Genomic DNA, 16,783 nt, shown 5'->3' on the forward strand with positions numbered 1-16,783 from the left:
TACTCGCAAGCGTAATTTTGATTTTCACTAGCGCATCTGGCGGCGGCTGACAGAAGCATTTTGCCAAACAATTTGGGGATGCTCCAGAAAATACGTTATTTTTCCATGTTTTTCACTTTAACTGGACTGCAAAAGCTTTGTAATTGATACATAAATATGTTGTGCAAGTATTTCAGCCGTTTTCGCATCAAAAAACGGTGAAAAAACTACTTAATTTTGAGATCCGGCACGACCTTTAAGGAATAAAGCCTTGCACGATATCCAAAATCACGATTGTTAATATTCAATCATTTTGATAGCGTTATTTTAGCATCACAAAATCGATGGTTTAGTGTTGCAAAACACATGATAGAGACATTAGTTTACAAGAGATTATTAAATTTCTTGTAATTCACAAAGAATTAATGTAAAGAATATACATATCGTGAAAGATTCAAATTCTTAACATGTACATAATCATTCAACCAACTTAACTAGTTGACTGAAATGCCAAAATCATCGATGCCCTCAAGAGAACCTCATGAATTTCCATGGCTTGGTCGTCCTGGATGCCATTTGACAGAATAAAGCCCTTGCAAATTCATTAAAACACACAAAAAATTATTATTACGAAAGGCACAGATCGATTCGTCATTAAAATCACATTTAAAAGTTTGAATCGAACAGGGCTTTCAGATGTCAAACTGCCTGTAACGAACGTTTGGCTACTTGTCAAAACGGGACCTCGTACCAACACAGACACCATGATCTAGGCTGAAATTCTACGGCTTGTTTGGCGAGTGGTTTTGTACAGAGTGTTGACAGGATTCTCTAATCATAGAAACGATTTTAAATTGTTTTGAAGCAATGCTATTACTCATTAAAACATATTCTAAAACCAGCAGATCATGTGTGCAGAAGAGGGACTACAAATATTTCCTGGACTTTCTTAATAATTGTGACCAAAATTACAGTTACTTACCACCAAAATAATGTATGGAAATAACGCAAGGCTTTACTTCAACAACGCATATCGTCAACACTCACCTGAAATTATAAAAGAAAAAAAACAAAGGAAATACGAATTAGAATTGGAATATTCACTTTTGAAAATGTATTGATACATTGAAGTTGTTGGATGTTTGGGGCGGTCCCGTGGTACATTCGTCAACTCGAACGACTCAATAATGGGTAATGGGTTCAAGCCCGAAATGGACCGTCCCACCGTAGTAAGGACTTCACTATCCGGCTACGTGATATTGAATAAAGTCTTGAAAGCCTGTATAGGCCGGCATGTCCTCGTAGGACGTTTACGCCAAATAAAAGAAGAAGAAGAAGTATTTGAAGCTACACATTCTATACTGCAAACATAAACCACCATAAACCTTTCATCATCTCTGCTCTCGTACAAGTTTCCCATCCCATCATGATAACCATGACACATCCATAGTGATAATAACAGTTCCAAACAGTCGAGTCGCCTGAGTGAGATTGCTGTTGGTGGAATCGTTGATAAAGAGGAGCTCCTGCGGCGTGAGTGAGATGAGAAAATTCAGCTGGTGAGCTGTGACCGGGCGGCTGTGAGAAACGCACCACAATCAGAGTGCCATGACCTAGCTCAACGGCGAGATTTTCCCGGGGAAAGCTAGGCGAACGAAATTCGATCGAAGTTTCCTCGCTTCGCGATACAAAACGCGCTGTGCGCGCTGACGAAAGTAAAGAACGATTTGTTATTGTACGACACAGCACAAAACCCGTGCTGGAAACGGTATCAAGGGAGCTTTTGCTTCTTCTCTCAAGCGAGGGGTTGTGTCTTACCCGCGAACCTACAGCCACCAAAAACACGGCGAATCTCTAGAGCCTTCCCTCTCGACTGTTCCTCGCTTAATGCTGAATAAATAATAAAATGGTATTCTAATTTGTGCTGAAAAACACACCGTCCGTCCTTTTCGGAGTTAGCGCAAAGCTACATAATACGTTGCACAAGAATGGAAAAGACAAAACAATGTTTGCCTCAGCCAAGGGGAAAGCCCACCAAACCCATTGCTTAATATTTCTGTTCACTGTTCGCAGTGTGTGTCGTCCTCGTTCCGTCGCCTCCTGCCTCGCGAGTTTCACTCCGGCCAGGTTAGGTTTTGGGTGTTGCCGCACGTTCGTATCGCGATGGAAACGACCTTTCCCGGCGGTTCCATGAACTTGGGACGTTGTTGACGTTGGCATGGCACAGGGATTGTTTTATGTGCTAACCGCCCCGCCAGTCAGCCAGCCAGCCAACACTCCAACACCACACCAAAGCAATGTTGAAGCGTTAGCAGCAGTATATATACGAAATACAGCACCAAACCATTAGATGTGAGTAAGTGCAACATAAAACATATTAGGTAGACCACATTTCGCAGCACGAAAGCGAACCCGCGAGCGAGCGAGATAGAGCAATAGAAAATGGATATATAGCAAACAGCAAATAAAATATGTACAAGCTGGCACAAAAGCCTGGAACCGAATGTTGGAACCATTTTTTTCGACATACTTTTAGGTCCCTCCTCCTCCGCATCCGAAAGGGTCCGTTCTTTTCGTTCTGTGTGTTTGTCACCACGCAACACCAGCGAAGGACATCGACTTTGTGAGGCAGTCCCACGAAATGATGCTTACCTCATACTCTCTTTAGTCCCTTTCATTGCTGTTTTCTGTGGCATCCTTTTTCCGAAAAAAGGTCCAAATTCAACAAATGTTAGTGTGGGAGGAAATTGAATAACGGACACCCTCAGTAGGTGCTATGCAAGGGAGCAGTGGCCCATCGGATGAGTAAGAAGTACCAACATTATGTGTAATCGTTTATGTATGAGGTAGCCCCCTCTCCGCGTCCATCAATCACAAGAAGGCACACGCAAACGAGAAGAAAGCGATACGGATTTTTCTGTCGAGTAAATATGTAGCAGGTGCTATACACATTTACTATATAAGTGGTGATAATCATAGTAATAACATCACAACTTCTAACGATGAAGTTGTTTTCGTGCGGTACATGGGGGAGTTGATTGCCGCTGAAATAATAACAGTGCACAAATGTAGATCAAAAGCGAACGTTACTACATAAAGCCGGTGGTGGTCGCCTTTCACAGTCGCCGCCGCCGCCGCCACCACCAACTAACCGGATGAAGGTTAGTGGAATAGAGGTAGTGGGTAACGTGTCTGTAGGGATCCTTAAAATACTCACCAACCCAACCCAACCGTACTAAGACACCCAGTGTCAGGACATGACCAGCGTAACATGACTTATGTTGTGGTGGTGGCAGGAGATGGAGCCACAGCGCGCACCAGGTGAGCATGGCTGGTGTGTGTGTGTGGTGTGAAGGTGTGAATATTTGAGAAGAGGAAATTACCTTAACCACATTAAAGAAGGTTTTCGTTACGATGGACCCGGTGTGCTACACCGTAAAGGTGCATGACCAGAAATGGACTAAACAGTTTGTCCATTCGTCAGCAAAACATAATTCGTTAGGATGGTTTTTGGAGAGAGAAAAAGAAAAGAATTCCAAGCATACGAGAAATTGGGGTTTCATGCAATTATGAACAGCCTGGGGTCGGTGAAAGTTGTGTAACACTATGGTAAGATTAAAAAGTTCTCCATGATAATAAAAAATGCATCTTAATGCAAACTATCACCCAAAAGTATTCGTTAAATCATTATTCAATGTTCACGCCAAGACTATCTGAATCGAACTTATTCGGCAAACCAGTTTTCAGCGAATGAAAGCGATTTTCTATTTGTTTTTTTTTTGCGAAAACTAGTTTACTGGTACTGAAAAAGAAGATTTGCCACACACACAAACAGCCGATGATAAAACGGAGCGCGAAAAAAAAAACAAACAAAACCGCCCAACCCGAATGTCAGCCCGGGAATCGGGTGTAAATTTATGCAAACGCAACACACTGAACCAGGTTGTTCTTTATCTTTTTTTTTTTTTTTTGCTATTCTCTGCTCTACACTGACAACACATTTCCCTTTCCAGTTTCTGTAGTTTCAAGGTTAATTGCTACCAGTTTGTTAGAGCCTTTTCTTTTCGCTGGTGGTTCGTCGTCGTGTTTTAACGCCCAAAAAACGGGTCTCAACGAAACCACGATGAAGATGCACCCTAGCCGCAAAATCGATCGTCCCTGCTGGTTGGAAGATATGCTGAGATAATACTGAGGTGCTTCTTCGGAACTCAATGTTTGTGAAGAACTTTGAAGATCAATTCATAAGAGTAAGGTTTTCTAAATATCATCCCTTTGCTTTTTCTAGTCAAACACACAGCTGAAATTTCAGCCTGTCACTGGAAACATATTCATCATCCGGGTTGTATCTATTGGAAAATTACATACCGCCATATTGGTTTTCAACATTGAGGTGCAAACAAAGATGTATTTTAAAATTGTTTTATTTTCTTTTCTGCTGTTTCTAATGAGTTGTAGTACTTTTAGTTAGTTTTCAAATATGGATCCGAACAATGGTTAACCTGTTGTGACACAATATTTATCTTTCAGCAACAAAAAAGTCAATCCTTCATAAGTTAACCTGAATCGAGCATGCCAAAATGTGGCTTTTGTTTATATATTTTTCAAGCTGCAATAATTTAGCCTGATAATATGAGGTTAGTTTTGTGTGTGGAAATTTGTGTGTTTTGTACCGTTTTGGAGTGTGTTCCATACAAGTGTCAGCCGCCAAGTGTCAAAACCCGTATAAAACAGCTGGCTTTAATCGTCTTTTTCTTCTATTTGGCGTAAATGTCCTACGCGGACATGCCGGCCTATACAGACTTTCGACACTTAGTTCATTACCACGCAGCCGTATAGTCAAATCCTTGCTACGGGGAAACGATCCATTCTGGGCTTGAACCCATGACGGGCATTTTATTGAGCCGTTCGAGTTGACGACTATACCGCGGGACCGCCCCGGTGCTTAATCGTAACAGCCCTATATATTGACTTTTTCACACACATATTTGACTCATTACAAAATTAATCAAATACAAAATAAACAATGAATATTCAGGAAAAACAAATATAAAACTCAAAGCATAGAAAATCCACAAAGATTACAAAACAGATAGCGATGTTAACAAGGAGCGGTGGCCAAGAAGATTCTATGGGTGTGTGTAGTTTGATGAAGCAAATGAATTGACAACAAAACACAGTTGAACAACAACAACAATTAATTCTTTTAAACCTAACTTTATCTTATACACCCACCAATCTTCCTAATCAAAAGAGTTTGTTTTTTCGATTCAGGAAAATCCCCACCAACCATACCTGATTAGAAGCACAACATTCGATGAGCGCTAAACCTTGGAAATCTTTATCATCAACCACTGTTACGGTATCACACACGACAAGTCTGGGACTGACTTTAGTTTGCATAAAATTATCATCCGAAAAATACCCCTCCACTCTCCCCTCACACACACACACACGCACAAGCAAAAAAGAAGCAAGATAAATTACATTTAAAACAAGTTCATATCAAGGAGCTTGGCTGAATGGTGGAGCAGAAAACAAACATTAAAAAAACGGTAAAATATCGCTTTGAATGCGTAATGATGCTGAGCGTTCGAAACGGAGCGCGTGGTGCAAAAAGTGTGGCATTGAACATATTTTGCACTCGCTTTAAACTGTTTAAATGAATGTATTGGTGGGCTGCTGAATTGCGTTGGATATTTGCAGGTTTGGTTGGCAAAATGTTTGTTTTCCTGCAAAATGTTCGTTTAAACCCTTTTTTATACTTGAATAGTTAGCTTCAAGTGTAAGCGCGCTGTTCTTGCACGCTCTTTGCGTTGCATGAAGGCGACTAGAAGCAGTTGCATCTTTACTGCTCAACCTTCAACTTCAACTTCAGCTGGCCTGCATGCGTGTGTGCTTGTGTGCAGTAACAGCAGAATTACCGAACAACCCGCTTTTAACGCAAAAACGACGAGCGCTTCTCCACCACACCACGTCGACGCGTTTCGAAGGACAACCAGATGATCAACTTGCACTGCAGGTCCGTCGTTTTCTTTCCTCACGGTTCTCTCTTTATTTCTATTTCCCTTTTTTTAAACCTCAGTTTTAAGTCGAACGCACAGCTTCTGTTACAGTCTCTCTTCCAGGAGTCGCCGGACGAATGAATTTCCCCCACAGCAACAGCACAGCGGACGTGATGGAGGATACTCTGGGATGCTCGATTTACTCCGTATCGAGATTCGATATGCATCCGTAGACACACTGCTACTGTTGCTGCTGTCCCGTCTGCCGTTGATGGCAGCAGTTCCTTTCTTCGTTAGATTTCCTTCCACACTGCTCCCAGCTGCTGCTGCTGCATCCCACGCAGCAAAGTCTCGGCAAGTGGGTCAAGGATGTTGTGGCGGTGTTTCGCCCGGGGGCCGAGGAATCACACCATGCCTGGCGGAAATGAGGCCACACCTCGTGCGGTGGCGTAGTGTACACACAGCAGGAAACAAAGCGCCCATAAACCCGCTGACGAAAGCAGCATCAGGGTGAACCTTACTCCCCCTCCAAAAACACAACAAAAAAGAAGACATTTTATCCCAGCAACATCCCATGCGTCCTTTGTTTGGGAAGAAAGCGAAGAAAGCTCCTTGGAAGTGGGGGGCGCTGCACAGGGTAAGAGACAAGAGGGCATACGGGCATCGTTTCTCAGGGCCAATCGTCGGAGCAGGAAAAATGCAAAGCAACTAATGATGTGCTAATTAACGTTCAAACATTAACCGACACACACACACGCACACAGTGACAACAAGCAAAAAATGGCATAAACCTTACCACGCCTCACACTAGGACAAGGTGGGCGAAATTAGGCCAAGGAGCTAACATAAAAGGGCTTATCGTGTACGCTTTTTTTCACTTTTTTTTTTGTTTGGTGTCCCGATACCGGTTCTATGAGCCTAATGTGGTGCACTGTGTGCAAAACGGGAACGCACATGAAACGAGCAAAAGGCGTAAACGGTGTGTGTGTGTGATTTACTGGGGCGGAACTAAATACTTTGCCTTCTGCGGTTAGGTTGGTCACTTGTTTAGCCAATTAATTACACTACTGGTTTTGGAATTGATCAGCTAAACCGGACGGGCTTTTTTGTATCTTCTTCATCTTAGCTCAATGGCAGGTTTTATGCATTGTGGCAGCTTCCAGACGGGAATCCAATTGGAAGGTAATGGGAAGATCAGCAACAAAACGTGACAAATAAGAAAGCTGCACTGGTGTGCAATAGTGTAACAACTTTTTTTGTTCGTTTATACTAATACAATTGGTGAACACGTGGAACCCCAAAAACGTGTTACGAGAAATGGCCTGGGTTGAGTTTAATTTAAAAAATGAGCGATTCTTCTCACGGAAAAGGAAATAGTGAAGATATCTCATTACAACGTAATTAAACAAAACGACTACTTTATTTTGTTACTTAACTTCTCCTTCCTCCTCAAGGAAGCCAATTTTTGGGACAAATCTGAATATTTTTAGAAAATTGCTCCACTATCTCATCATATCATCTCCAATGAAAGTTAACAGAAACATTCGACCTTCGCGTAATTGCTTCCGAACAATGAAAGTCGTAACATTCTCCTGCCTGCGGCACAACCGACGTCTCGCAAGCTATCTCCGCCAATCATGCAAAGGATGGAATTGAGTATATCACCTTCATTCCAAGGACAGCCGCACAGACTCCTTCAAATACCCTTTCAGCAAAGTTATCTTCCGTCCCTACACGGTCGGTCCCTGCATTTCCAGTGGCAAAAAGACATTACTTCCAACACTTACCTCTATCTCCCGTGTCCATGTTGCTGCTGCTACCGTGTTGTGCGAAACGTTCCGCGTCACTAATCCTCTAATGCTGCGGCGGAACTGTTCTGCTGCCCGCGCACCAAAAAAAAGCACAACCAAACACTACTTCCGGAAGTAGCAGGAGAGGCTGGGACGGACACGTGGTTTTATCGTTTGATTTTCCTCTTGTGCTCTCTTGTGCGCAGAACCCTTCTCGATGGGTGGCCTTGCCTTCGGTTTGGCGCGTCGCGTCTAGTGGCCTTGGGAGCAGAAAAGCGGTCTGCAAACAGGGTGGTAAGGGTGGTAAGGGAAGAGGGGGTTTCTACTATCCCCGGGAAAATGCCGGGCGTGTTAGTGAAGTTGGAGGGAGACGGAAAATTTCAAGGTAGCATCGCCACAATCACGATCTCAATTTTCATGCCATTTTCAGCATCTTCGCGTAGGGTGGCTAGAATGGGGCTTTTCTTCTCAAACAAAGACGATGGTTTGTGTGTGTGTGTGTTGATAGTTTGCGTGCACAAATATTTATTTCCCAGCCACCCTCGGTGAGCTTAGTAGGCGAAGGGAAAACGTGTTCTGCTTGACAGGAACAGGGTACAGGGTAAAAGCGCACTAGATGCTGCAATCTCAGGTGAACCATACGCACACAAGCACACAGACGACCACCGGTGATGCAAATATGGGTTTGTTTTGCTCTCCCTAGAAGCCCTTCTTAGCACGGGCCAGGACTGTTTGCCATCGAGGTCAGAATTGTACGATAAAGCCAGATTGCTTTAAAGTGCACATACAACACACACACACACGTACACACACAAATTGCACACGAAAAAGAGAGCTCCTGAGGGGGGGGAGGGCACTACAATTACACAAACACACAGACACTCTTGATTTGTTGTTTTTTTTTCACTCTACAAATTCATCTTCCCTTTCCCTGGAACAACGCAGCACCAGCCCCACCAGCATACACGACACGCACCCGACACCCAGTCGGGGTGGATTTTACACACACTCACACTTGCTCTCTCCCTCTCACACGCACGGTTCGCAGCGCTCACTCTCCTCCTCTCTCTTTCTCTTGGTATTTACACAGTAATTTATTTGCTCACACGATGGGAAGCGTTTCTTGCCTTTGGTTGTGTTGTTTTTATTTCGTTCGTTCTTCTCCTTTATAATTCGTTTACCTTCTTTATCGCCCCTGCTTGTGATGGAAATTTCGAGGCCTAGAATACACGGCAGCACCAACACACGCACGCAGGAAGGAAAAGAAGAAATATTTAGAATTAAAAAAAAGGTAAAAATCTACATCGCGGGTCTTGCACGGTGTGTGTTCGGCGGTGTCGTCATTACTGTTCTAAATTCCGTAACAACAAAGGCACACAGAGCACTTCGGCCACTGCGATGACGACGACAACAAAGCACACCATGAAGCAGGGAAGGGGGAGGGGGGGGAGTGGAAATCATCATGGCATGCTACTACTACCACAGCACCATCTCCACGGTGAAGCCAATTTTTGGAAAGAACGAGTCACAAACACACTTGCAACGATTCAAAAATCAAAGTAAAATGAAAACAATTCGCCACACGAGACTTGGGTGTATGTGTGAGTGTGTGCGCTACGCACTTGTCACAATGGTGTCAAAAGCAATGCTATAACAATGTAATTTTTAAAGGGTCTTGGAAGTCTCTCAAGTGTGAATAAATTGGAATGAAAGTGTCTGCAATATTAGAACATCACTGGTATGTGCGGCTTCGTTTGCATTTGATGAAAGGAATCTCGCCTCCCATACAAGCACACCAACACTCTCACATACACACGCACACACACGGTTTCATTAAACAATGTTGGGCGCTTTTGCCACATCGCGATCGCAAATGAAACCGTACTGCGAGTGTGTATGGCAACAATGCACACACACGAGCCCACGCACAGACACACACACGTACCGATCACTACACACGTCAGTCCCTCCTGTCCGCTGGCCTTCTCCTACCAACAGCAGAAAAAAAAAACGGGTCGATGAACCTCTTCCCCTGGCGGACGACAGGTTTGTGCTCGTTTCTGATGTGTGTATTGCAATTCCTATGCACAGCAACACCGAAAAACACTCACTTTCTAGCCCTTATTTACTACCACCTCACGGCGCTTAATGTTTTATTTCGTTTTCACGAGAACGAAGCTGCTTCGCACGGCCAGCGGGATCGCAATTCATTTGCGCTACTTTCTTCATCCACAGCACAGCGCCACGATCGGGGGGAAAAAAAACACGATCACGACGGCCCTAGCGTTGGTGGTGGAGCTCCCGGCTGGAGTTTTCCACCCTCGGGCGCACGTCACCCAACACTGTTACAAAACGTTTAGCGAAGAATGCAGGGAACGGCATAGAACACACTTTAACGCTAATTACACACGATTTTTGGGGCAGCAAAACAACGAAATCCGTGCACTATTTTTGCGTTTGTCTTTTACTTTTTTTGCGAACGCGAGATTCCGTCCAAGGACCGATTGCTGTCAAACACGCTGTCAAGTCGGCAATGCGTGCAGGGTGTATATAGGTGAAGGGTGGGACAACCGATTCGCTGATAATTTGGCGAGCAATAGAAAGCCACTTTATCATCAAGATTAAAATCGTTTAAATCGGTTTTAAAATTTAGTGGAATTTGTTCCCTTGCTTGCGTTTCGTTGCCGTTGAATTGAATAAATTTTAACCATGGCATTCCATTACACCCAGACGGGATCGAACGCATCACATTCAGGGTATCTATAGAGGCAATTTCAGCTGTCAAAATGACGGTTTTTTGTTTACGTCTCGTCAGGGTGCCGGAAAGCTGGAAACAGATCCACCATCGTCTGCTCACCATCATGTGTTGAATATTGTAATAGCTTCCCCTTTTTTCAGTTTTTCCATTCGATCACACCTACACCAACCGATTGAATGGTAGGCGCACCGACCGACCTGACTCACCAGCACATTCGTCTCCGGAAACATCACATCCTCGCTTCCTGTAGTTTGTGTGTAGCTAACCAAAAGAAAAAAAGGAGTACCAAACCAGCCTCCTTCTCCGGCTGCATGTCATCAGTCGGTGCAAGTGTACGGGCAATTTAATTAGTGCTTCACATCAACGGCAGTTTAGAACGGCGCATGCTGGCGCGTTGGCGTTGCGTTAATTAGATTAATGCGCGTTCATTTCGGTCCGGTGGATTGGTGGTAATTATGTAAGCCCGCTGCTTGTACGGTCCACGCCGTTTGGCCCATCGTAAGCGAAGCGGCGTACAACAACAGGCACACTCCGGTCACCCATCGGCTTTCCCGGTTGCGCTCGCGATGCTGCCCCGGATCTGTGTGAAATTTAAGCTCAAGTATGTGCTGGCGGCATTGGTCGGCCTGTACCTGCTGCAGTTCTTCGGTGCCTTCACACACTTCTTCGAGAAGGATTTCGAGTCGACGTTCGACTACCCGTTGAACGGGGACATCCTGTCGGACGTGTACCAGCTGCGGCATGGCCAGCAGCCCGCCCGGCCACCGATCAACCGGTACAACTATACCTACATCACCGACTGCGAGCACAAGTGCAAGGAGGACGATCGGTTGATCGCACCCCGGCTAGTGTTCGTCGTCAAATCGGCCATCGAGCACTTCGACCGGCGGGCAACGATCCGCAAAACGTGGGGCTACGAGCGCCGCTTCTCGGACGTCAAGATACGCACCGTGTTTGTGCTCGGCCGGTCGCGCGTGCACCCGAACCGGCGGCTCCAGTCGCTCGTAGACCTCGAGAGCAGCACGTACCGGGACATCGTGCAGGCGGACTTTGTGGACGATTACTTCAACAACACGATCAAAACGATGACCGGCTTCCGGTGGGCGGTCAGCTACTGTCCGCGGGCCAAGTTTTACATGTTTGCGGACGACGATTTCTACGTGTCGGCCAAGAATCTGCTGCGGTACGTGCGCAACCCGGTCAACTATCCGGAGTATCTGGAGGAAACGGACGAGGCGCTCCGGAAGCTGGCCCGCCGGCTGGCCCACACGGCGGACAGCAATCGGACGGCCGCCGCGGAGGAGGAGCGGCCAGCTGCACAGCAGAACCGCACCCGCACGAAGCGGCAGCTCATGACGGAGATGGAACTGCCGCCGAACGTGAAGCTGTTTTCCGGGTTTGTGTTTCGTTCGGCGCCGCACCGCCACCGGAGCAGCAAGTGGTACGTATCGCTCGAGGAATACCCGTGGGACATGTGGCCGACGTACGTGACGGCCGGTGCGTTCCTGCTCTCCCACGAGGCACTGTTCGAGATGTACTACGTCAGCATGTACACGAAACATTTTCGGTAAGCCCCGTGCAGTTGTGTTTTTAGCAAACGATACTAATGACGACCCACTCTCGTGCATCAGGTTCGATGACATCTTTTTAGGAATTGTTGCAATGAAGGCCGGAATTGAGCCGCTACACTCGGAAGAATTCTACTTTCACAAGGCGCCCTACCTGGGCCCGCAAAGCTACAAGTACGTGCTGGCGACGCACGGCTACGACGAACCAACCGAACTGACCAAAGTGTGGAACGAAATACGAGCTTCCGGTTACGCGTAGGCGCGATTGGCGTCGATGCGGACGCACACGCAACGCGCCACCCGGGTGCGCGAATGTATCAAAGCAGGCGCAGTAGCACACGCATAGGAAAGCGAACGCACCAACTCCGGATGTAGCGCGAGTGAATCGACTTAATACGTACGCAGTAGGGAATCGTTACACCAGAGTTACACCGTTCCTAGTGTAGGTTAGTGTGTGTTTTTTCCACTTTTACTACCCTTCCCACCTTACGACGAAACCAATAGAAAATAGAGTGATAGGAATCCAAACGGCAAACGATACCATGTGAGCGGTGCTGGGAAGCCTGCCTCCTCTTACAGCATCAATTTAAACCAAACTTTTGATAGAGTGACACACACCAGTGAGCCGTTTTTGTCAACCGTAGCCCATTTAGAGGAATCGTTTTTACGTAGCGCGTTCATCAAGCCCCCGGGAGCAGGGTAATCTTCTTCACACACAGTGATTAGACAACGAAAACTTGTAACGTAGTACCGTCGTTTTTTCTCCATCGATGAGTGTAGCTAGCTAGAGCGGGTAGTGAGTGTGTGATTCGATCGATTACCGTTTTCGTTTTAACCGCCAGCAGGCAGGAGAACTTTTGCTCGTATTTATCTTTCTCCATACCCAACAATTGTGATAGCATCAAATGAGAAAATCCTTAATAAAAACACAAACCAAACTCTTTAAACTTAAACGGCGCAGTTTGCATTGTTTTTGGTGTATTTGTGATCCTAGCTCGAGTGTTTGCTGCTCTCGCTGTGGACGCTCCGGGAAGTTGGGGTAGTGGTGTTGACCTTCTCCTTGGCGGACATTAGCAGCAGCTGCAGCGTGTCCACCACCTTCGCGTAGCCATTCTCCGTTTCCGTGAGCCGTTTCGAACAATCGTTCAGCGCCTTCGTATCCTCCGCGATGGACGTTTCCAGCTGCTCCAGTGTGCGCTGCAGCTTCTCCATCTCCTTGCTCAGCGAGTCCTTCTTCTTTTCCTGGGCGGCGATCTTTTCCTCCAGTGCCGTTTGCTGGCCGCGCAGCTGGTTGAGGCACTTTACCATCTCCTGGTTGTGCGTTTGTAGCCGTGCCGCCTGTTCGGTCATTTTCGGAGGAATCTGCTTTCTTTGCTGTGCGTGTTTGTACGATTAAATTTTAAATTTCCGGCGCGATTCCTTTGCCGAGCGAATGTAAACAGACCGTTGCAATTTGGAGCAAAGTGACCCGCTGAGCAAAGCGACGGAAGAACTCATTGCTTTTCGCGCATTTTCTCATGCCTTCTTTTTCCCTCCTAGGGCAAATGTGTCAAGCAGCTTGTCTAGCTACCCGTCCCTCGCTCCGCCTCCTACTCCTCGCTTGAACGCGTAGTCCAAGGTTTGGATGTGTTAGTGCGCCAGACGGCCAATCGCTGTCAGCAGTCGTCCGTCTTTTTCCCTCCATAGCACTATCTCTTTCTCGCGTGTGGTTAATGCTTGCGAGCTGTTGTCGTGTTTAAAAAAACCGTTAACAAACATTGCGGTGATTAAGTTGAATTATCACAAATCAAACGAAAAAAGCGCATCTAGTTCAATGGCTGCAATGTAAAAATGACTGAGGAATCGCTAGCTCACGCTGGAGGGTTTGCTGTGCAACACGTATAGCACAATGCCTCTTTGAAGCCGGTCTACTTAACAACACGATGGATGCACCTAGTATACTTAGCTCATTAAACTTTTCCCTCAGACCACGTCAACCATGCAATTTTTGTTGTTGTTTTGTATACATATATTTTACACCTTTTAACTACAACTAGCTAGATATTTAAAAACGGGTTTCTGGGGTTCCTGTACACGCTGAGCAATATGCACACTTTCCACAGCTTCGTTCCCAGTGAACAACTTTTCCCCTTTTATACTCACTTAGATAAATATGGGCGCGCTCCGCAACACACCACAATCGGTAGGAAGATCAGCCCACGATGCCTTGAGTCGGGGTGTTTTGGTGGCAGTAGTAAAAGTTTCATTAAAATACAACATGATCGGTGTTCAACACTGAGAGCCGTACGATTGAGGAGGAAAAAAGGGAAATCTCATACAAGTCCATCGCTAGAGAGCGCTTCTCTTGTGAGGAAAGTCTCAAGCTTTTCATCTCAAAACGCTGCAGCTAACGCCAGCCACCCGGAAGATATGGTGTAAATATAGTAAAATAATCTTGGCTTTTTTCTCATCCGCTCGTGCTCCCCCCAAACATTGTGCGTCCCAATTCCACTGCCACTGCAAGTTCCCACACGCGCACTCTCACAGCACCGCTCAGTCTCCAGTAAGTTTGAGTTTGTTTTAATATTGCCCTACCAGCTGATTGCCACCATCCTGGGGCAGCTTTCATATGACCAGATCAATCGTTACCAGCACCAGACAGGCAACGGTCCACCCGATCACCAGCATCGGCCACACCGTACCCTTGAACGGGCTGTGGAACTCGTTCACAATACCTCTGCCGATCATATTGTCGCAAGTGCGCCGTGCGGAAAGCACGAGCGCCACCGGGATCAGATACTGTATGCCGGTGCCGGCGTAGCAGCCCGTAAACCCGACCAGATTGCTAACGCTCTCGGTGAAGTAGCACACGACCAGCGGTGGCAGTATGGCGAGCAGTGGGAAGAACACGCGGCGCAGGAAGAAATTGTACGCCTCTAGCTGGGCGGCATCGAGGAACAGCGTCTGCAGGTTGTTGCGCAGCGTGATCGCCACGATCGGGAAGCTGGCCGACAGTGTAAACACCGGAAACAGGGCGAGGAAGTACTCCACGGCTTTCAGCAGCCCGTTGGCCTGGTCCGCACTCGGCACAAAGTTCAGCGTGTACAGGTCCTTGATGTCGGCGAACGCAAAGATCCCGGTGAGGGCGAGCGCCAGGTAGAACCCACCGATCAGCACGTAGTCGAGGGAAACCAGCGCCTTTAGGCGGCCCTTGTTGGCGATCGGTGTCAGCAGGCTCGGCAGCGAATGGTGACACATGAAGGAGTAGATGCAGGTACCGATCAGGTACGGGATGCCGGCAATGTCGGCCCGCTTCGGCGTGATCGGCAGTGCGGTGGAATCGACCGGTGCGAGCAGCCGGTGTATGGCGATGCTGATCATCACGCTGAAGGCGAGCCACCGGAACAGCACGGTGAGCAGTTGCAGGTATTTCGTTTTCTGCACGTTAAAGAACGTGAACGGGCCGAGCACGGTCACGAACGCTACCAGGCACAGCCGATACACGTCCAGCCGGGTCAGCAGCCCGTCCTGCCAGCACCGCTCCGTGCCGTCATCGTCGTCGGTGGCGTTCGCGCGATGGTTGTGGGCACAGGCAACGTCCCGCAGGCTTTTGGCGACGGCCGCCGAGTAAATGCTCAGATCGCCGTACAGGTAGACGGCCAAGCAGAAGTAGAACAGGAAGCGTTGCGTGCGGCCGAAAAACATGTTTGCCATCTCGCCCAGCTCGATCTTGCTGGACAGGGTGTAGTACGTCTTCCGGCAGTACATGATGTTGAGCGGTGTCTGCTCGATGCTGGCATCGGTCAGCTGATCGTCGACGAGCCGATCGTGCTCGGCATCGTCGTCACTATCGCTCGCCTCCGGCCGGTCTACCAGCGACTCCACGTTGCTGTCCTCGTCGTACTCGATGACGCGGTCGCGCTTGATGAACTGCAGCCGCTTCCAGTTATGGACCGCGTTCGCGCACGCCATCGTCTCGATGACGAACGTCACCGTGACGTAGCTCATGAACGCCAGCACCACGATGGCCAGCGAGCCGAGGATCCATCCGGCGTGGCTGAACGCGGACGGCAGGGCGAGGGCTCCCGTGCCAACGATCAGGTTGAAAATGAACACAAAACCGACCTGCAAAGGAAAAGGGGGCGGAAGTTGCGATGAGGGTTGGGTTTCAAGAAGCGTTAAGTTGTTCGCCACCCCTACAGCACTGCGGCCTGTGACCGCGCACTTACCCATGTCGGATATTCTTCGTGGGCGCTTCGAGGAGGCATCCCATCCGCAGTACCGCAGGATTTCCTCCGCGATTCGGTCGAGGGGTGAAAAGTGTGCTTTGGAAAGGGACTGTGCACCACTTGGGACGTGGATCGTGGCGTTCTTTATCGTACCATTGGGGAGTCGACCAATTCTTGGAATGCTCTTTGCTGCACACTGATATGACACAAACAAAACAAAGGGAATGTGCATCGGTGTGGGTGCGATAGGTCAGTGTCAACAGCGGGTGACTCGACAAGAACAGCTGGTGGATAATTTTTCACAAAAATGGTTTTGTACACAATATGTGAATGTATTCATGTTTGAAAAAATTTTTGATCCGGACAATAATTATAACTTTAGCATTATTTTGTTTGCGATTGAGATAAAAACAAATTGTCTGCCCACATGGTGGCGCTACTGTACGTCCAGCCGTAATTGTCAGGATCACCCTGTGCT

The 16,783-nt window shown here is 47.2% G+C and overlaps 4 protein-coding genes across 12 annotated transcripts in view; 1 reads left to right on the plus strand and 3 right to left on the minus strand.

Annotated features, from left to right (window-relative positions):
• The window catches only part of LOC1281377 (protein ultraspiracle), a 33,871-nt gene extending 23,559 nt beyond the window's left edge, over positions 1–10,312 (minus strand). Inside the window, exons 1-3 of one of the 9 annotated variants that reach the window (XM_061648214.1) lie at positions 10,182–10,312; positions 8,953–8,991; positions 7,769–8,051 (exon numbers count right to left, since the gene is read on the minus strand). In XM_061648214.1, coding sequence (XP_061504198.1) covers positions 7,769–7,787 — 19 coding nt within the window. In that variant the 5' untranslated portion in view covers positions 7,788–8,051; positions 8,953–8,991; positions 10,182–10,312. The other 8 variants (XM_061648217.1, XM_061648219.1, XM_061648218.1 and 5 more) reach the window with 8 other exon arrangements.
• Positions 10,313–10,559: 247 nt separating this feature from the next.
• On the plus strand, positions 10,560–13,050 carry LOC1281158 (beta-1,3-galactosyltransferase brn). The gene is made up of 2 exons (XM_320943.6): positions 10,560–12,096; positions 12,161–13,050. The coding sequence occupies exons 1-2, from the start codon at positions 11,096–11,098 to the stop codon at positions 12,354–12,356; spliced, it is 1,197 nt and encodes a 398-aa protein (XP_320943.6). The 5' UTR covers positions 10,560–11,095; the 3' UTR covers positions 12,357–13,050.
• On the minus strand, positions 13,039–13,601 carry LOC5667630 (uncharacterized). The gene has a single exon (XM_001689255.2). The coding sequence runs from the start codon at positions 13,445–13,447 to the stop codon at positions 13,088–13,090; it is 360 nt and encodes a 119-aa protein (XP_001689307.2). The 5' UTR covers positions 13,448–13,601; the 3' UTR covers positions 13,039–13,087.
• Positions 13,602–14,081: 480 nt separating this feature from the next.
• Positions 14,082–16,748, minus strand: LOC1281361 (transmembrane protein 104 homolog). Its single transcript, XM_320941.6, has 2 exons — positions 16,306–16,748; positions 14,082–16,201 (listed from the first exon to the last, which is right to left on the minus strand). The coding sequence occupies exons 1-2, from the start codon at positions 16,342–16,344 to the stop codon at positions 14,702–14,704; spliced, it is 1,539 nt and encodes a 512-aa protein (XP_320941.6). The 5' UTR covers positions 16,345–16,748; the 3' UTR covers positions 14,082–14,701.
• Positions 16,749–16,783: the final 35 nt, after the last annotated feature.

The sequence above is a fragment of the Anopheles gambiae genome, chromosome 2, assembly GCF_943734735.2.
Source record: "Anopheles gambiae chromosome 2, idAnoGambNW_F1_1, whole genome shotgun sequence".
Lineage (NCBI taxonomy): Eukaryota > Metazoa > Arthropoda > Insecta > Diptera > Culicidae > Anopheles > Anopheles gambiae.

What these genes read in the sequence shown, in the direction of transcription:
- LOC1281158 (XM_320943.6), top strand. Translation starts at nt 11,096, where the DNA reads ATGCTGCCCCGGATCTGTGTGAAATTTAAGCTCAAGTATGTGCTGGCG. An exon ending in ATGTACACGAAACATTTTCG is followed by an intron (nt 12,097 to 12,160) that starts GTAAGCCCCGTG and finishes CTCGTGCATCAG; the next exon opens with GTTCGATGACATCTTTTTAG.
- LOC5667630 (XM_001689255.2), bottom strand. Translation starts at nt 13,447, where the DNA reads ATGACCGAACAGGCGGCACGGCTACAAACGCACAACCAGGAGATGGTA.
- LOC1281361 (XM_320941.6), bottom strand. Translation starts at nt 16,344, where the DNA reads ATGCCTCCTCGAAGCGCCCACGAAGAATATCCGACATGG. An exon ending in ACGAAGAATATCCGACATGG is followed by an intron (nt 16,202 to 16,305) that starts GTAAGTGCGCGG and finishes TTTCCTTTGCAG; the next exon opens with GTCGGTTTTGTGTTCATTTT.